The sequence below is a fragment of the Scardinius erythrophthalmus genome, assembly GCF_964197995.2.
Source record: "Scardinius erythrophthalmus genome assembly, chromosome: 4".
NCBI lineage: Eukaryota > Metazoa > Chordata > Actinopteri > Cypriniformes > Leuciscidae > Scardinius > Scardinius erythrophthalmus.
This window is the reverse complement of record NC_138224.1, coordinates 50,651,108-50,668,443: the sequence shown is the minus strand read 5'-3', so window position 1 is coordinate 50,668,443 and position 17,336 is coordinate 50,651,108. Positions and strand designations below refer to the sequence as shown.

General features: G+C 44.8%; 1 protein-coding gene and 1 long non-coding RNA gene across 2 annotated transcripts; one reads left to right on the top strand and one right to left on the bottom strand.

Annotated features, from left to right (window-relative positions):
• Positions 1 to 5,613: 5,613 nt before the first annotated feature.
• LOC308689942 (tripartite motif-containing protein 16-like protein) lies at positions 5,614 to 17,078 on the bottom strand. Its single transcript, XM_081364067.1, has 6 exons — positions 16,153 to 17,078; positions 14,466 to 14,561; positions 14,145 to 14,378; positions 12,282 to 12,444; positions 12,084 to 12,131; positions 5,614 to 6,717 (listed from the first exon to the last, which is right to left on the bottom strand). Exons 1-6 carry the CDS (start codon positions 16,723 to 16,725, stop codon positions 6,200 to 6,202), a joined length of 1,632 nt encoding a protein of 543 aa, XP_081220193.1. The 5' UTR covers positions 16,726 to 17,078; the 3' UTR covers positions 5,614 to 6,199.
• On the top strand, positions 5,910 to 11,903 carry LOC308689948. Its single transcript, XR_014030092.1, has 3 exons — positions 5,910 to 6,871; positions 8,518 to 8,715; positions 10,152 to 11,903. It is a non-coding gene; the product is annotated as an uncharacterized lncRNA (long non-coding RNA).
• Positions 17,079 to 17,336: the final 258 nt, after the last annotated feature.

Genomic DNA, 17,336 nt, shown 5'->3' with positions numbered 1-17,336 from the left:
TCTTTGTCACTCCGAGTTACGTCGGATGACGACGAATGGGGTTTCGCTTAGAAATCCTATCATCTTCGAGTATTAATACACGAGCCAATGGCAAAGAAATGCCATGGGTCTGCGGAATTTGCATAGCGTAACTCCGCCCCGCCCTGGGGGTATATAAGGAAGTGCGCGAGCAGAATGCAGATATGTTTTCGCTTCGGAGCCAAGTTGATGTACTTCACTCCACAGCCAAATCCTGAGTTATCTCTTCATCTCTTCGAGACGAGCCTCTCTCCAGGTGTTGGTGTGACAGCGAGTTCCAGCGAGTGCACATTCCCTGCTGATCTGTGCAGTGATTTGCCAGAGTTTGTGTGTTCTCTCCCTGGTCGCTTCAACACTCTGCGGAGAAATCTCCTTTCACAAAAGAGCATTGCACGCGGCACGTCTTTTTAAAGATGCCTCGCCCGTGCACTTCTGGTTGCGGTCTATTCGTGTCTGACTCTGATGGGCACAATCGCTGTCTTGTGTGTCTGGGTGTCGAGCACACTAAGGCAGCGTTTGTGGATGAGTCATGTTCCCACTGCGGGAACATGCCCATTGCACGGTTGAGATCGAGACTCAATGATCTTCATGTGAGAGTCCCCTCATCCGCACCCCGATCTACTGGTCCCGAGAGGGCTGGTACTTCGGCTGGCGGCCAGGGTGATCTGAGGGTTACAGTGTGGAACAAAGCGCCGACTATTCCACGCTCCACACTTCCCTCTGTTCCCGTGCAACCCGCGAGTGTCCGCGTGGAAACCGCTGTACAGTCCTCGGACTTGCCGCGAGTTTCATTCGGCGCTCCAGAGGATGACGTGATGTCGATCGCTGCATCACAAGGTGGGCAGGAGTCCTCGGGAAGTGAGGATTCAGCTGTGCTGCCACCCTCGGGTGTCCCAGCATTGTCCGAGTCTGATCCCGAGATGACGGCCATGCTTTCCCGGGCAGCCGCGGCGATCGGTCTTGAGTGGTCCCCGCCACCTGGGCCGGTTCGTTCGCGGATGGACGATTGGTTTTTGGGTGCGGCTGCTGATCCGCGTCGGCGGCCAACCCCAATGCCTTTTTTCCCGGATGTGCATGAAGAGGTCACGAGGTCCTGGAAGGCACCATTGTCTTCCCGTGATCGTTCGGCGACCGCCTCCGCCTTGCCTCCCCTTGATCAGGCGGCCGCCAAAGGGTACACTGGGGTTCCCCAGGTTGAACGCTCTGTTGCGATGCAGCTGTGTCCTCAGAGTGCTTCTTCCCGCGGGGACCCAAAGCACCCCTCCAAGGCCTGTAGGTTCTCTTCCACCCTGGTGGCGAAGACCTACAGAGCTGCGGGGCTGGCGGCCTCCCCACTGCATGCCATGGCGACTCTGCAGGTCTACCAGGCCCAGATGTTGCGTGATATGCACGAGGTGAGGTCTGACCCAGCACTCTTTGATGAGTTGCGTGCCGCCACCGACCTTGCTCTCCGAGCGACGAAGGTGACCGCACGCTCGCTGGGTCAGGTGATGGCCACTTCGGTGGTCCAGGAGCGACACCTATGGCTAAACCTGGCTGATATGCGGGAGGCCGAGCGGACCCGGTTCCTCGACACCCCCATATCCCAGGCTGGCCTATTCGGCGGTGCAGTCGAGGACTTTGCCCAGCAGTTCTCAACTGCCCAGAAGCAGACTGAGGCTTTAAAACATGTCCTGCCCCAGCGGCCCGCTGCTTCGGCGGCGCAGCCGTCGGCACAGGTGCCTCAGCCCGCTCGCCGCCGAGGGCGTCCTCCTGCGGTTCCCGCCCCTCCCGATCGGCCCCAGCAGTCCGCTGCTCCCGGGTCGCGTCGGAGAGGAAGCCGTAGGAAGGCGCCACAGCCCTCTCCCGCCCCGCGCCCCGCTAAACGCCAGGCTAAGCGGCGCTCCTGAGACGGGCTGCTCAGAGATGGTGATGAGTTCTGTACAGGAGCCGGTAGCAGGGCCGCTCCTTCCCCCGGTGGAGGGCCAGGGGAGAATACCTTGGTTTTCCCATTCCCGCTGCTCGTCCCACGACGGGCAGCACCCTAAAATGGTTAAAGAAAGAACTCACTATCCCATCTCTGAGCACGCGGAGTGTGCGGATGAGAGCACGCGCCGCCCACGGGCCACGCTCCTCTCATCCCCCTCTGTCGCCAGACTCCTGCCAGAGCACGCCCCCGTGGGACGCTGGTCCTCCCCTGGCCTTCTCTGGCAGGACGCGGCTAATGACCGTGCCCCCGCACCGGGCCGCTATGCCACCCACGCCTGGGCCGGTCATTCCGCCTCGCTGCACCCCCAACGGTACGTCTGTGGTTAGTATGACCCCGCTGGTGCACTTTCTGGAAGTCCGCTTCACTATGGTCGGTGGCAATGCCCCTGTCATGAGTGCGGAGGTCGCCACCCTACTGGCGAAGGGTGCGATCGAGATTGTCCCTCCAGCCGCAATGAGGTCCTGCTTCTACAGCCCTTACTTCATTGTTCCGAAGAAATCGGGTGGGTTACGACCGATCCTGGACCTGCGCGTCCTGAACCGCTCCCTTCACAGGCTGCCGTTCAAGATGCTCACGGCCAAACGCATTTTCGAGTGTGTGCGGCCACAGGATTGGTTTGCAGCGATCGACCTGAAGGACGCCTACTTCCATGTCTCCATTTTACCTCGACACAGACCGTTTCTACAGTTTGCTTTAGAGGGGCAGGCATACCAGTACGCGGTTCTCCCTTTCGGGCTAGCCCTGTCTCCTTGCGTCTTCACGAAGGTCGTCGAGGCAGCCCTTGTTCCCCTACGCGAACACGGGGTTCGCATCCTGAACTATCTCGACGACTGGCTGATCCTAGCTCACTCTCGAGACCAGGTTTGCGAACACAGGGATCTTGTGCTCCGGCACCTAGCTCGTCTGGGCCTTCGGGTCAACTGGGAGAAGAGCAAAGGCTGTACGTCTCGCCCTGCACCGCTTCCATGCGCTGCTTAGGGGTCAGCACGTATTAGTCCGATCAGACAATACCGCGACAGTAGCGTACATCAACCATCAAGGTGGTCTGCGCTACTGCCGTATGTCACAACTCGCCCGCCACCTCCTCATATGGAGTCAGAAGCATCTGAGGTCGCTTCGAGCCATTTATATCCCGGGACACCTGAACCAGGCGCCCGACGAGCTGTCTCGAGTTCGGCCTCTCGCTGGAGAATGGCGACTCCATCCCCAGACGGTCCAGCTGATTTGGGATCAGTTCGGCGACGCACAGGTAGACCTGTTTGCCTCCCACGACTCGTCCCATTGCGACCTGTTTTATTCCCTGACCGAGGGCACGCTCGGCACGGTTGCACTGGCGCACAGCTGGCCGCGGGGCCTATGCAAGTATGCGTTTCCCCCAGTGAGCCTTCTTGCGCGGACCCTGCGCAAGATCAGGGAGGACAAGGAGCAGGTCATATTGGTTGCCCCATACTGGCCCAACCACACCTGGTTCTCAGAACTCATACTCCTTGCGACAGCACCTCCCTGGCCAATTCCTCTGAGGAAGGACCTCCTTTCTCAGGGACGGGGCACCCTTTGGCACCCTCGTCCCGGTCTTTGGAATCTCCACGTGTGGCTCCTGGACGGGACGAGGCAGGTTTGAGTACCCTACCACCAGCGGTGGTGGCTACCATCACTTCCGCTAGAGCATCGTCCACGAGACATGTCTATGCGTTGAAGTGGAACCTCTTCGTCACCTGGTGTTCTTCTAAACATCAAGAACCCACAAAATGCCCCATCAGTGTCGTGCTTTCCTTCCTGCAAGAAGGGTTGGAGCTTTGCAAATTCCGCAGACCCATGGCATTTCTTTGCCATTGGCTCGTGTTTTAATACTCGAAGATGATAGGATTTCTAAGCGAAACCCCATTCGTCGTCATCCGACGTAACGTCTCCGTTCCCTACTCAGGGAACGAGGGTTACATACGTAACCGAGACGTTTTGTGGCCTTAATTCAGAAACTTTAGTTTTTTCAATAACCATGCATAAACATTATTCTCTCAAAAATGTAGGCAGTGTAGCTCGACTAAGCCACCCAGTTGAAGAGCTGGGACTCGATTAAATAAGTAACTGCAAGTTATTTTAGTTTGGTGGGAGCAACACAACAGATTCACCAAGACAACAAATTCTGTAAAAAAATATATTTATTATAATCTCTAATTCAATAGAAAAATGAAGTTAAAAATGAAGCATAAGCACAGTACCACACTACAAAGCTATCAATCGTGCAATAATCAATTACACCACTACAATCCGTGAATATAAGTTATATATTTATATAATGGTATGATTACAGTGGACAGACTGACGCTCTCTAATTTAGATGAGACCGTGGCGTGGATCTTAACTTCGGACGAGGCAAGACAGCATAACTTGGGATAGAACGTCACTCACCCATAAACTGGGAGCAGACGAATCTAACTCCCAGTCTCGTTGAACAGCGCTCCTCAAACCACAGGACCAGAACGGACGAGGCGGGGCTCGGACAGCACAGCGGAGGACAGCAGCAATCCCAGCGCAACAGAGGGCGGCAGAAATTCCAGCACAGCAGAGGATGACAGTAAGCTTAGCAAAGCAGAGGAACGACAGCAATCCCAGCACAACAGAGGGGGAGACGAAAACACACAGCAGCCACCGAGTCGACAGAAGAACCGGCACATCAGCAAAACTTCAGGCTTCGAAACAAACAGACAATTATCTGTGCGATGATCGTGGCATCAAATATAAACAATCCAGCAATAACGTGGGGACAGAGTTGCAACAACAGAGTTTGCAGGGCCGCAGACACCCCGTTTCAGTTCCTTCGCTTTTTTGAGCAGTCTGTGATTTAACGTCAATTACCAACAGCTGTTCATCTGCTAATCAGCTGTCATACGAACACCTAAGAGAGTACAGGGGGGTGTTGCCCAACATTTTAAATCACGATCAAATAATCACCAAAATAATACGTGCATAGAAAATAAATCACAAAGAAAATCAAAGGAAAAAAAGGAAAAACAAACAGTGCAAAATACACACGCACACAGAAACACACCCAAATTAAAATAGACCATAATCTCTCCATATGACATCCATATATGTTGCTAACATATTATGGTAGCCCTGATTGTGCTAAATGGAGTGTAATTACACCTTTGCCATTAATATGTTTATAAGCAACTGAAAAAAGCACAAATGTCAGGGCATGTCAGAACATCTCAAGGACCCCAAAAACACCTTAGACCCCAGAGGGTTAAACCCTTAGTGGCTGTTGAATTGGAACAAAGTGCTCCATAACTATTTTACTATTGTTCTCTTTTAAGAATTGTCAATAAAGTATATTTTTGTATGATGACCCTGACATGATGTGCGACATGTCTTGGACTCATATCGGTGATATGAACCTGTGTATGCCTTCTGTGTTAATTCTTTGGGTGAAATTCCCAGGGTGGCGTAGTCGGTGTGTGAATGGTGCAATCTTGTTCATTTATTTAATCCTTTAAGAAACCCCCTTGTCCCCCTCGTTTCCCCCCCGCCACATAGACAATCTCAGTGAACTTTTAGTGACGTGAGGAAGGATAGGGGGGATGCATATATAAACAAGGAGATAAGTTTGGACAAGACAATGTGCTCTCGATCTTCTGTCCAGGGTACGTTTTATTTCTTTATTGCTTTATTGCAGGGTGAGTTTTGTCTTAGCTGGAAAATCAGTTCTTACAGACCCTTAGGTCCATATCACAAAGTAAAAGAAACAGAAAGAAAAGAATAACATGCAAACATAGATTTGCATACACCAAACATTATTTAAGAACATGCAAACTTGAGTTCCAGTGCTTCCAGAACCAGGAAGAATATCTTGGATCACTTAATATAAGATCATTTAAGACCATTATGATTGTATTTCTTGAATCACTCAATCAACACATGAAATTATACATTACTTTTATTTTATTTACCACATTTAACACATTAAAGTAGCCAACTAAATAAAAATAGAGAAAGTTTTGCTTAAGGTCCTCTTTAGTTTTAACAATCATAATCACACTCTTTTTTAGTATTAAATGTAATATCATACTGCATACCATAGCATGAACATATACGAAGCAACTATTATAATCCAGCACTATAAGGGGACAGAATAACTAGATCATCAGCATACATCAGGAAATCAGCTCAAAGCATTATGGGTAGAATCTCTCTACAGTCTATTCTGATTCATCAACACAGTTTCAATGATGATTTAGGATAAACCCTAAACCCAGGGTACAGCGTGTCAGTGAATGTGGTCTGGACTGTGTGTATGAGGCTCAGTGTGTCAGAGATGTTGTAGAAGGACAGAGTTCCTGCACTGTGATCCACATACACTCCTACTCTATGGCTGATGGGCTCTAAAGGGAGTTTAGTCTCTGTGTTATTGTGCCAGAGTGAGAATCTTTTAGGAGTGCAGCACAAACTCCAGGAGTGATCATTCTCTCCAAACACACACTTACCCCGTCCCTTCCTGCTGATGCTCTTGTATGACACTGAATTTAACACACATCTCCCACTCCACTCAATCTCCCAGTAACAGCGTCCACACACACTCTCTGTACACAACACCTGCTCAAAATGATCAAATCTGTCTGGATGATCAGGATACAGCTGCTCTCTGCTAGTGAATTTAATCACTCTGTTCCTCTCAGACAGACGGAGGATTTTATGTGCTGTGTTCGGATCCAGAGTGAACTGATGATAATCTGATGGAGAGAAAATATCAGAATCAGGAATTATGAATTATGAATAATATCTTTTAAATGAACATTGTAAAAAAAAATGTTTGGTGCTTGTTAAACAATTAAAATGAGTAAAAACCACACAATTACTGAACATTTTGTCTTTACCTAATTTTGTGTAAAATCCACTTGAATATGTATAACCGAAGTTTACTTAACCATTTGAACTATCTGAATAATTAGTGATGAATTAACTTAAATTGGACAGTGGATTTTTAGTTCCCTTTCGAAAGGGAACTCCACTCTTGTCTGGCCCTCTTCTCAAGGGAAGAGAGACAGACATCTGTGCCAGGTGATTCGGGTCCTGCTCGCGCTGAGGCAGATCAGAGACTAGAATGGTGAGGTTTCAGAGGGAGCTCTGCTGGCAGCCCAAGAGAGCAGGAGATGCCTGATGAGGGTGAAGAGGATTTACAACCCAAGCCCTCACAGCCACCCTGCCCCGAGTATGATGAGTTGTGAGTGTTATGTAATGCTCTTCAGCAGGCTTTGCTGCTGTAGGATAGCGTGAGGGAAGAGACTGCTCTGAACCTTCCATTACTGCCCGATCAATACAATGAGATCGAAAAGGCATGGAAGAGCCCGTTTAGCTTACATCCATCGCCATCAGCAAGCAAACTATGCTGATGTTGAGGGGATGCACGAACACAGGTATGTGCCGATGTCTCAATTGACGAGAGGTTCACGAACTATCTCGCGATTGGAGAGGCATCGGCACTAAGTGCTCTGGCAATGCTTTTTAAACAAACATAGTGCTTAAATGCCGGGGAATACGCGATGGCGGGTCTAGCTGGTGATGCCTTGCACACAATGGCTGTGTTGCAACTGCAAGCATACCACGCTGATCTACTGAAAGACATTGTAGGCTTAAAAATCATGCTTTCCCCCGTTTTGGTTGAATCACGGAAGCTACACCAGTTACTCTGCCAAGAGATTTATAATTTAAACATGTGCCAGACATACGAGAGAAACAGGCATATGAGTATAAGGCTACATGAGAGGAGGTCTTCATTCCAGATTTTTCTGTTCCCCATTTCTCTATCCTCTCACCCCATCATGCTAACTGTAAACGGTTTCTCTGGGTTTCTCTTTCCCTCACCCCATCATGCCTCCATTTTCTCCTTCCTTTCACCCCATCCTGCCTTTATGTTTCTCTGCGGTGGTACAGTAAGATTGAGCTTATATACATCACAGAGAGACTTGAGAAAACATGTTACTTATGTTTAAAAATGGAATGTATACCTAATGCTTACACATGGTAAAATCCACTATCCCGCTGTGTATACATTAGTGGTACATTTGCATCAGTTGAAACATTCCTTTCCTAGTAAAGAACATACCAACTGTACGAATTTGAAGTTTCATCATCATTGGAACATCTCTGCTCAGTGAACGTTGCATTGCACACATACCTCTAAGCAAAATATAGCTCATCCCAGATCTCTCATCAGCACACATGTACACACGTACAATATACTCTGACTTCATAAAATACATTATGAAATTATTATGAAAATGATTAGAGAATAATAATACAAATAACATTGAAAAGTATTTAAATATATAAAGTACAATATAGTGTACCCCTGACCCCCCAGCAGAGAACTATATAGTAATTGGTGGTAGCATGGGACTCAATTACAGTTACAATGCAGGCACAATTGCCTCCTGCTCTTATAGACAAGATCTTGACTACGGTCACCAACATCAAGCTAGGCCAGGCCATCAGTGTCAAACACTTCCAGAGAGTTGTGGGGCTTCTGGCAGCAGCATCCAACGTAGTACCTTTTGGCCTGCTGTCCTTGAGACCCCTACAGTTCCCCCGAGGGGAAACCCATTCTGCATGATCAAAGTAATGCACAGATGCCTTCATTCTTTGGTCATGTGAAGAAACCATGGTTCCTGTCCTAAGGCCCTGTATCGAAAACGCAACCTCGCAATGCATACCTCATGGGCTATGGAGCAGTCATAGAGGGTTGCTACACCAGAAGACAATGGAAGGACCATAATTTTTCGTGGCACATCAATTGCCTGAAGATGTTGGCAGTGTTTCTAGCTCTGAGACATTTCCTTCCGGAACTCAGAGGCCATCATGTTCTTGTGTGAACAGACAACACGTCTGTGGACTCCTATATAAATCGGCAAGGGGGCCTGAGGCCTCGCCCTCTATGCAGACTGGCGCATGGGGGCAGACATCCTCTTGAGGCAGGGGCTGAGGCCTGAGGAATGGAGTTCTCTGGATCTGGAGGGAGTTCAGCCAGGTGGAAGTGGATTGGTTTGCCTCCCACGAGAACACACACTGGTTTCAGCTCTGGTTTTCCCTCATGCATCCAGCTCCTCTAGGGCTGGATGCAATGGTAAAACGAGTCACCTGAGCCCTCGCAACCTTCCTGTCCTGGGTATGATGAGCTGTTGCATTTAGGTGATGTATACCGCGCCAATCAGAGTTTGAGCCCAGGCAGTCAAGGGACTTGAATGCAAAGACTTGAAACTGACTTGTGACTTGCAAAACAATGACTTGGCCCCACCTCTGGGATTTACACAGTAATTACAAGTACATAGTGTTATGAGATTAAAGTTTTAAATATAATATTTTGAATAGCCTTTTGAAATATGAAATTGATGACAAAATGAAACAATTCTTAAATTATGAGAGTAAGACCCCCAGTAGGTGGCAGCACGTCTTAATATTCAGTCAGTGAGTCATTCATTCAACCAATTCGTTCAAAATGCTGATTCATTCAGGAATAGACCAATTGGCTGTCAATGGGACATTGAATCATTCACTCAACCGATTCGTTCCAAAGAATCAGATTCATTAATGAACAGCACCGTCCATTGAGTCAGCCGTGCAACGGTTCTGCGGCTTTATTTTGCAATAGCATCAATTAATTTGATTTCAGCTTCATTCCTTGTCCAAAACTCAGTGTGCTGTCCAAAATAAAAGTTATGACTGCTGCATATTTACAATTTCACTCGATACTGATGCACTTCACTACAATGTAACTGCATCTGCATGCTGTCTAGTAGGTCACGTAGATTTGCCACACAGATTTTGATACTTGGAAAGCTAAATAAAACCGGTGGTGTGCCAGAGAAGCAGACTGAAGGGTAATGTGGGTGCAGATGCGAGGTATAGCCCGGGTTGATGCGTTTCATGTCCGCCCACACGTGGAAATCGAATATTCAAGCCATTTATCCATTTTCTACCCCATAACATATATAAAATAAAGCCAAATTATAGTTTTTGAAATGAATAAAGCCCCTTTCACACAGCACTTTGAACCCGGGAAATTGCCAGGAAATTGCCAGAACGCCTTCTGTGTGAACGGAAAACACAACCCGGGATCAATGCCGGCATCGATGCCGGGTTGGGGACCTAGTAACATTGCCGTGTTCAGTCCCGGAACGCGCGGTGTGTGAACAAAAGCCAAAATAATGCCGTGTCATAGTGATGACGCTGAAGCCGGGATCGTTCACCAGCTGTGAAACGGTACGTAATGCGCAAGTTTATGATCAGTGATGGGAATAACGGTGTTATAAATAAATGCCGTTACTAACGGCGTTATTTTTTTCAGTAACGATTAATCAAACTAATTACTATTTCCTCCTTTATAACGCCGTTACCGTTACTGTCAATAAAAATGCGGCGTTACTATAATTGAGATCACTGAAGCGGTTTTCATACGAGTAGGCTCTCTCTCAGCCATATGAGCTGCAAAGTTTTTTTCTCTGGTGTGTGTGTTTATGAGGCGCCGGACTGGACATAAGCCAGGCGAATTTCGCGAGCGCGCTCGACAGTGCGCAAGAGAGACCGAGTGTGTCCGAGAACGTGCTCGACAGTGCGTGAGAGAGACCGAGTGTGTCCGAGAACGCGCTAGATAGTGCACGACACGACAGAGACCGAATGTGTCCGAGCATAAATAGGCTACTTTATTTATAAATAAATTACACATTTCAGCATTAGAACAATCTCTGTAGCATATTGGTATCATATTCAATGTTTTAATTAGTTTATATAAAATAAAGGTGTGTGAGTTTTATCATTTTAATTATATGCACTAGTGTATATATATTTCTTATTACCATTTATTTATTTTTGGTACATTTCTTAAGAAGCATGATTTATTTTTAGACTTTTTTTGTTGGCCAGTTGTGGTCTGTGCAATAAATATTAAAAGTTCTAAACCATTGATTGTGTTTTGTTTTTCCACTATAGTAGTGATAATATTTTAATATTTAAGTTAATATGGTGTCTCTCACATTGTCCCACAGCAAGATTAAAATAGTGTAGATTAGTGTACAATGTTTAATAATAATAAGATGTTCTATTTAGTGTCTATTTAATTCATTTAACATTTCATGTTGGGGGTATCCAAGAAATTTCTTATATTTAAACTTTTTTTTTTTTTTTAAGTAACGCAATAGTTACTTTCCCTGGTAATTAGTTACTTTTGTAATGATGTAATTCAATTACTAATGCAGTTACTTTTTGTGAGAAGTAACTAGTAACTATAACTTATTACTTTTTTAAAGTAACTTACCCAACACTGTTTATGATCTAATCGTAGAAAAAAGCCACAAGCGTGGTTTTTCGAGAGAGAGAATGCGCAGCTCATAAGACAAACTTAAGTCACATCGATGTCACGTGTCTTTACGTGATTTTTACGGGTTGTGTGTGAACGCACTCTCCGATTCTGGAAAATCACTGGCAGTGAGAATGAACCAAAATCAAATGAACCCGGGTCAAATCCCGGGTCACTTTATCCGTGTATATTCCGGAATCTCTCTGTGAAAGGGGCTTAAATGAGTTGTTTTCTCACTTTCAACATTAAATTGAAAAATGAACATACACAGACAAGGCATTTACTGTACATTCAGCTAACCGTTTATTATTATGCTTATTTCTGCTTGTTTATCCTTCAAATGTTTGAGAAGTTGTAAATAATGCTAATATGCCCTTAATATGTGTTCAGTTCATTATTAATTGCTGGTTTGTTAAAAGCTTAATTACCTCATAAATAATGGCACATTATGGCATGTATGCAAATATGCCTTTAATTTATGTAAAGTTAACCATTAACTATGGGTGTGTTAATGCTTAACTACTGCATAATTATGGACCCTAAAATAAAGTGTTATTTTTATTCAGTGTAGCTGAACTCTTCATGTTCAATATATCAGCAGTGTCTCAGTACAGTTTACCAGATATCCTGTATCCATCATTTACATGATCAACTCTAAAACTTTTCTGTCATGTTTTCTTTCACCTTCTACAGGAAGAACATGAACACACTCAGTGAGTTATTCTGCTTGTTTTCTTAGTGACTTACATTGTAGGAAGTCGTTCCTGGTCTTGGGAACAATGTTGATGGAAGTGACTGTGGAAATCAACAGATGTGAAGATTGTGATTATCATGTCAAGAGAAAATGATCCCTGCATCTGTTCCTAAGACATTTCTAATATGATCTTCTACATGATATGAGATGACGGAGGATCATTTCTAAGAGCAGAATCTCCAGGACTTTACCTCTGTCAGAGATCTTCTTCAGCTCCTCTTTGAAGAAATCCTCCAGTTTGTCTTTCAGCTGAAGGACAGATTCTCTCACACCATCATCAAAAGAGGAGAGAGAACTGAAGGGATTGTCATTTACGTCTGTAGATTCAGGAGGAGCTGAGAGAGACTGGAAACTCTACAGAAAACAGAAATCAAAGCTCATCACCTCCACACTTCATCAATAACCTTCACTACAGTCATATTTGTGCATCTTTTGTTGATCTTTTATTTGATCTTTTTGTTGATCAGTCTAACTATCTAATAGACATATTTCTGATAACTCCAGGTTGCTGTGGTCACGCAGATTGTTTACGCATTTAACTCATGGCCATGAGAAAAATATGTCGTTCCCTCAACATTGGATCTCGAGGCCACTACTTTACACATTCCCACAAGTTAATATGATGTGGCTACAACAAAACTAAATGAACTGAACATGTCCCCACCAGGTCACCATAATATTTATACAGTACTAATGGTTTGTTCATCATTTGTTCATGATTACCCATTGTTTATTGAGATAATGATACTAAAACCAATTTAACATAAATATTTAAATGATTTGTTAGTGATTAATATATCAACTAATAACATATTTATAACATTAATCATCTACTATTGATCTGTTTCACGATTTAATATTTTTTAAGATAATTTACAACATATTTATCTTTTATTAATAATTTATAGACGTATAGTCAAGTTTTGAGTGTGACTAAAAACTTAAAAATGACTTATAATTGAACGTTAATTTAAAGTGTTACAGATTATCTAAATAATATGCATCAGTCATCATCTTAGCTGTACTGCATAAATTTAAATGATAGAATTATAGAAAAGACAGGCAGATCTGGTGGGAGCAAGGATGAAGGAGGAACCGCAGTAAAAATGGGAGCTCTGTGGAGCAAAAGGGGTGGAAGGCTGAGGCGCAGCCTGAGGTCGGAAGTCCGTGGTGAATCCTGGAAGCTGGATGAAGCCAGCAGAAAGGGAGGAGCTGGACAGAACTTGCGAGGACGATAGGGCTTTGGATGACCTCCATGGTTGGAACACAGGAGCCAGGAGGCTGGATGGGATCAGCAGAGGAAGGAGGGCCAGGGAATTATTCGGAACCAGAAAGTCCATTAGGCCTGGTGGGACCGGTGGAGAAGAAGAGACCTCATGGGTGGGAGCATGGGTAGGAGTCCATTCCAGAATATGTAGGTCAATTAGTGCTAGCACTGGGACCACCGTATTAGGAATCCTCCTCCTCTTCACCCACTGTGAAGGGGGAATCGCAGCTGGAGAATACCAACTCCACACACTCAGAGAATAGCACGCCTCTGTCTGCTCTTTGAGCCCAGCGTGATATAAGCCGCACAGGGAGTCATCTGGGTAGTGTTTCATGCGATCTAGATTGAGATTCTCATGTGTGGTCAAACAATTATGAAACTGTATATCCATCAGATTTGAAGATCACCTGAAGCAACTTTGGTGAACATTACTCAAAATTGGTACCATCAATTTTACCATGATGTAAGAAATCAGAAGGGAAAATCTGGTTTGAAAAAGTTTATATGTTCTGGGAGTTTGGAACTGTTCTTTGCACTAGTGGAGTTTGGCAGCTAAATATATCTGCCAGAAGAAAGAGCTCAGGACATGTTTCCTAAGAGATTTCCAGAGCTGAAATGCATTCACAAGTGTAGTCTATTTTTAAAGCAATATGATTAGATGAAAATCTACCTTTAGATTATATAACACAACACTTCAGTCAACAGCTCATTCTGCTCTCATGAAATGTTTCTCTGTGAGTCTCTTGCTCAAGTCCACTATGGCCCTGTTCTTCTAGATCTCTGTTACCTGCAGGAAATGGATGTGATCCTGTATGTGTGAAAGCTGCTCCAGCTCAGCGTCTCTCCTCCTCAGATCATTGATCTCCTGCTCCAGTCGCTCCAGTCGTCCTTCAGCTCGACTCACTGCAGTCTCTTCCTGATCTCTGATCCGCTGTGTCGCCTCAGATCGGCTTCTCTCAATGGAGCGGATGAGCTCAGTGAAGATCCTCTCACTGTCCTCCACTGCTGTCTGTGCAGAGCGCTGTTAGGACACACATCACAATCACACAGTGAGCTTCAGTGAGTCCTGACTGAGACTTCTCAAACTTCTCTTCTTCTCCAGACTCACCTTATGAGACGCCACAGTCTCTCTCAGCTGCTGAAGATCTTTCTCTCTCTGCTGGATCCTCTGCTGGAACGACCTCTGCGTCTCCTTCAGCTGCTTCTGCACCACAAATCAGTAACAGAGATGTCAGTTTATACTGCTGTCACTATATCTGTCAGGTTTCTGTCACTTTGGTCTAGTTTATTCTTGGTTTTGTGAGTCCTGACACTCCTGTATTGTCTTGTCTTTGTGTGAGCGTACGGTCTCTTGTCTGTGTAATATTCTAATCATGATGGTCGGATTCCAGCACTCATGTCTAGTCTGGTTTCAGTTGTGCCGTGATTCAGACATTCATGCTCTTGTATTCTTTTGTGAGTTCACAGGATGAGCATTCGCTCGTTCTCGTGCGCTCTGTCTTGTTGTGTGAGCATGCGGTTTTGAGTTTGCTCTGGCCGTACTCTCTTCTGTCTGAGTTATAAGTCATGTCAAGTCAACAAGTCAACTAGACAAGTCATGCCTTGTCTAGTTGCTGGTCTTGTTCTGCCCCCTTGTTGAATTTACATGAAGCATTAGGCCTCTTTCACATTGCAAGCATAAGTATCATAAAAGTTAAACTGACACAGATGTAAAGTTTCTGCTGCATAACCATATTTCTGTTAATAACTGCCATCAGTTGTAAAATATTGATCGGGAATCAGTCATTCTAATTTACTTGAAGACAAGCATCCCATTTCCATCAAAACAAATATTTTGCAAACACAGAACAGAAGCCAAAGCCTGAAGTGAAGCTATAAACGACTGAGTTCATATGGACTAAGACGGATTTATTGAAAAGAAAGTGTTTTTGTCTTTTGCTGCATTTAACTTACAATAAGTTATTGTTGACAGAGATATATTTTGTCAAACAATCTGTGAATATTTTCTATTATTTTATGTTGCTTCATTAAAAGCCTGTTTTACAAAAGTTTATGTTGATAAATATGTTTACTGTGCATTTTCACCATATTTTCTGTTAAAGGGATACTTCACTGATTAGCATTAAGCTTTGTATCAGTAGAAACTTTGTAGTATTTTCGAATGACCGTGCTTCCCTCCCTCATGTCCCGCTGAGACGAGAGATTTCGGAATTTTTGTCTGGAAAAAATCCTCCGATGATGCAAAAATCGCCATTTTGCGTCATCAGAGGATTTTTTGTCCAGAGCCGAGAGACTACAGCCAGTAGGAGGAGCTAGTTCCGCATGTTCTCAACCCTCCCATAGGGGGTGGGATTTTATGATAAAACAGCATCTTTTCAGTTTTGAGTCAACTAGTAGCCTAGTTGTATCATTTCTTCCGATACTGCCCTCTGTAAGCTTGGGAGTGTCCTCGTAGGGCAGCGAAGCAAGTGCATTCTGGGAGTTGTTGTCTTTCATCCACATGAGCCAAAAATACATTTTCTGGCTTTTCTCAGTCTAGAAGGCACCAACTTCTAAAATAATTTCACATTTCTACTACATAAAAGACCCAATTTAAATACACATTCATCTTTCCAACAGTGAAGTATCCCTTTAAGTTCAATGCGGAGCACAAATACACTCAGCAGTGAAAGTCCACTTACAGCTTCTGTTCACTTCTGTGACGTCTGCAGTGTGGATGATGTTACCTGATCATATGGGTGCCAATATAAATAGTGTCAACATTATTTCATCAGTGTCTACTTTATATTTCATACCTGTTTCTCTGTCCTCTGCGCTGCAGCTGATACAGTGTCGTGGTTTTTATGGTCATCCATCGTACACAGCAGACATATAAACTTCTGATCAGTGCGGCAGAAAACCTCAAGGAGTTTATCGTGTGTTTGGCAGATCATCTCCTGCAGTCGTCCAGTGGCATCAGTCAGATTGTGTCTCTTTCTTTTAAAGAAACTCTCATGTTCTTCAAGGTGACTCTGACAGTAAGACTCCAGACACTCCAGACAGGACTTGACGGCTTTGCGTTTTCTTCCAGTACAGACGTCACACTGCACATCTCCAGCTCCAGCGTAACAGTCAGCAGGAAGATTAATCTTCTTCAGTTTCTCCACCACTTCAGCCAGCATGGTGTTTTTAGCTAAAGCAGGTCTTGGACTGAAGCTCTGTCTGCACTGAGGGCAGCTGTAGACTCTCATCTGATCCTCCTGATCCCAGCAGCCTGTAATACAGCTCTCACAGAAACTGTGTCCACAGGAAGTGGTCACTGGATCCTTCAGAAGATCCAGACACACTGAACACTGGAACTCATCTTGAGAAATTCTGGCTTCTGACATTTTATTGCTTGAATACAGAGACACAAACACACACCAGCTCAACTTCACTTCAGTTTCAGTTTCTCTGAACTGAAGAGTTTCCTGTTTCCTGGTTCTGTGTCTGAGTGACGTGTGAAAACATGTGTCTTCAAATCTGTAAAGCAGGTTCTTCACTCCTAGTGTAGTGGGTTTCCGTCTGCATTGTGTTTTCTTCTTAATAAAAGAGATCCCACACGATGATGCAGTTGTGATGTGATTTACTCTCAACTTCTTTCAGTTTCTTTATCAAATTATAACAGACTCCATCAGACACTTCTAACAAGGAGAAACTCTGGTACATGCCTCTCATCACCATGACATCCCGCGAAAGAGAGAGGGCGCCCGGAAATACCATCAGCTTTAGCCTCACGCTTACACGACGTAACTTACGTAATGGTGCTTCCTTAACATTTTATACAGATTAACACATTTATAAAAAGGGTAAAACAAACGACAATAACATGGAAATGAAATGAAAATAAGGTCACATAACCATATTACTCGATTGTAATTTCTTTTTTTCAATAATCTAGTGTAACAACACTCACTCATCACATCCACCCCCACTGTTTTACACTAGATTATTGGACAGA

What these genes read in the sequence shown, in the direction of transcription:
- LOC308689942 (XM_081364067.1), bottom strand. Translation starts at nt 16,725, where the DNA reads ATGTCAGAAGCCAGAATTTCTCAAGATGAGTTCCAGTGTTCAGTGTGT. An exon ending in CGCAGAGGACAGAGAAACAG is followed by an intron (nt 14,562 to 16,152) that starts GTATGAAATATA and finishes TTTGTGGTGCAG; the next exon opens with AAGCAGCTGAAGGAGACGCA. An exon ending in AGACTGTGGCGTCTCATAAG is followed by an intron (nt 14,379 to 14,465) that starts GTGAGTCTGGAG and finishes GTGTCCTAACAG; the next exon opens with CGCTCTGCACAGACAGCAGT.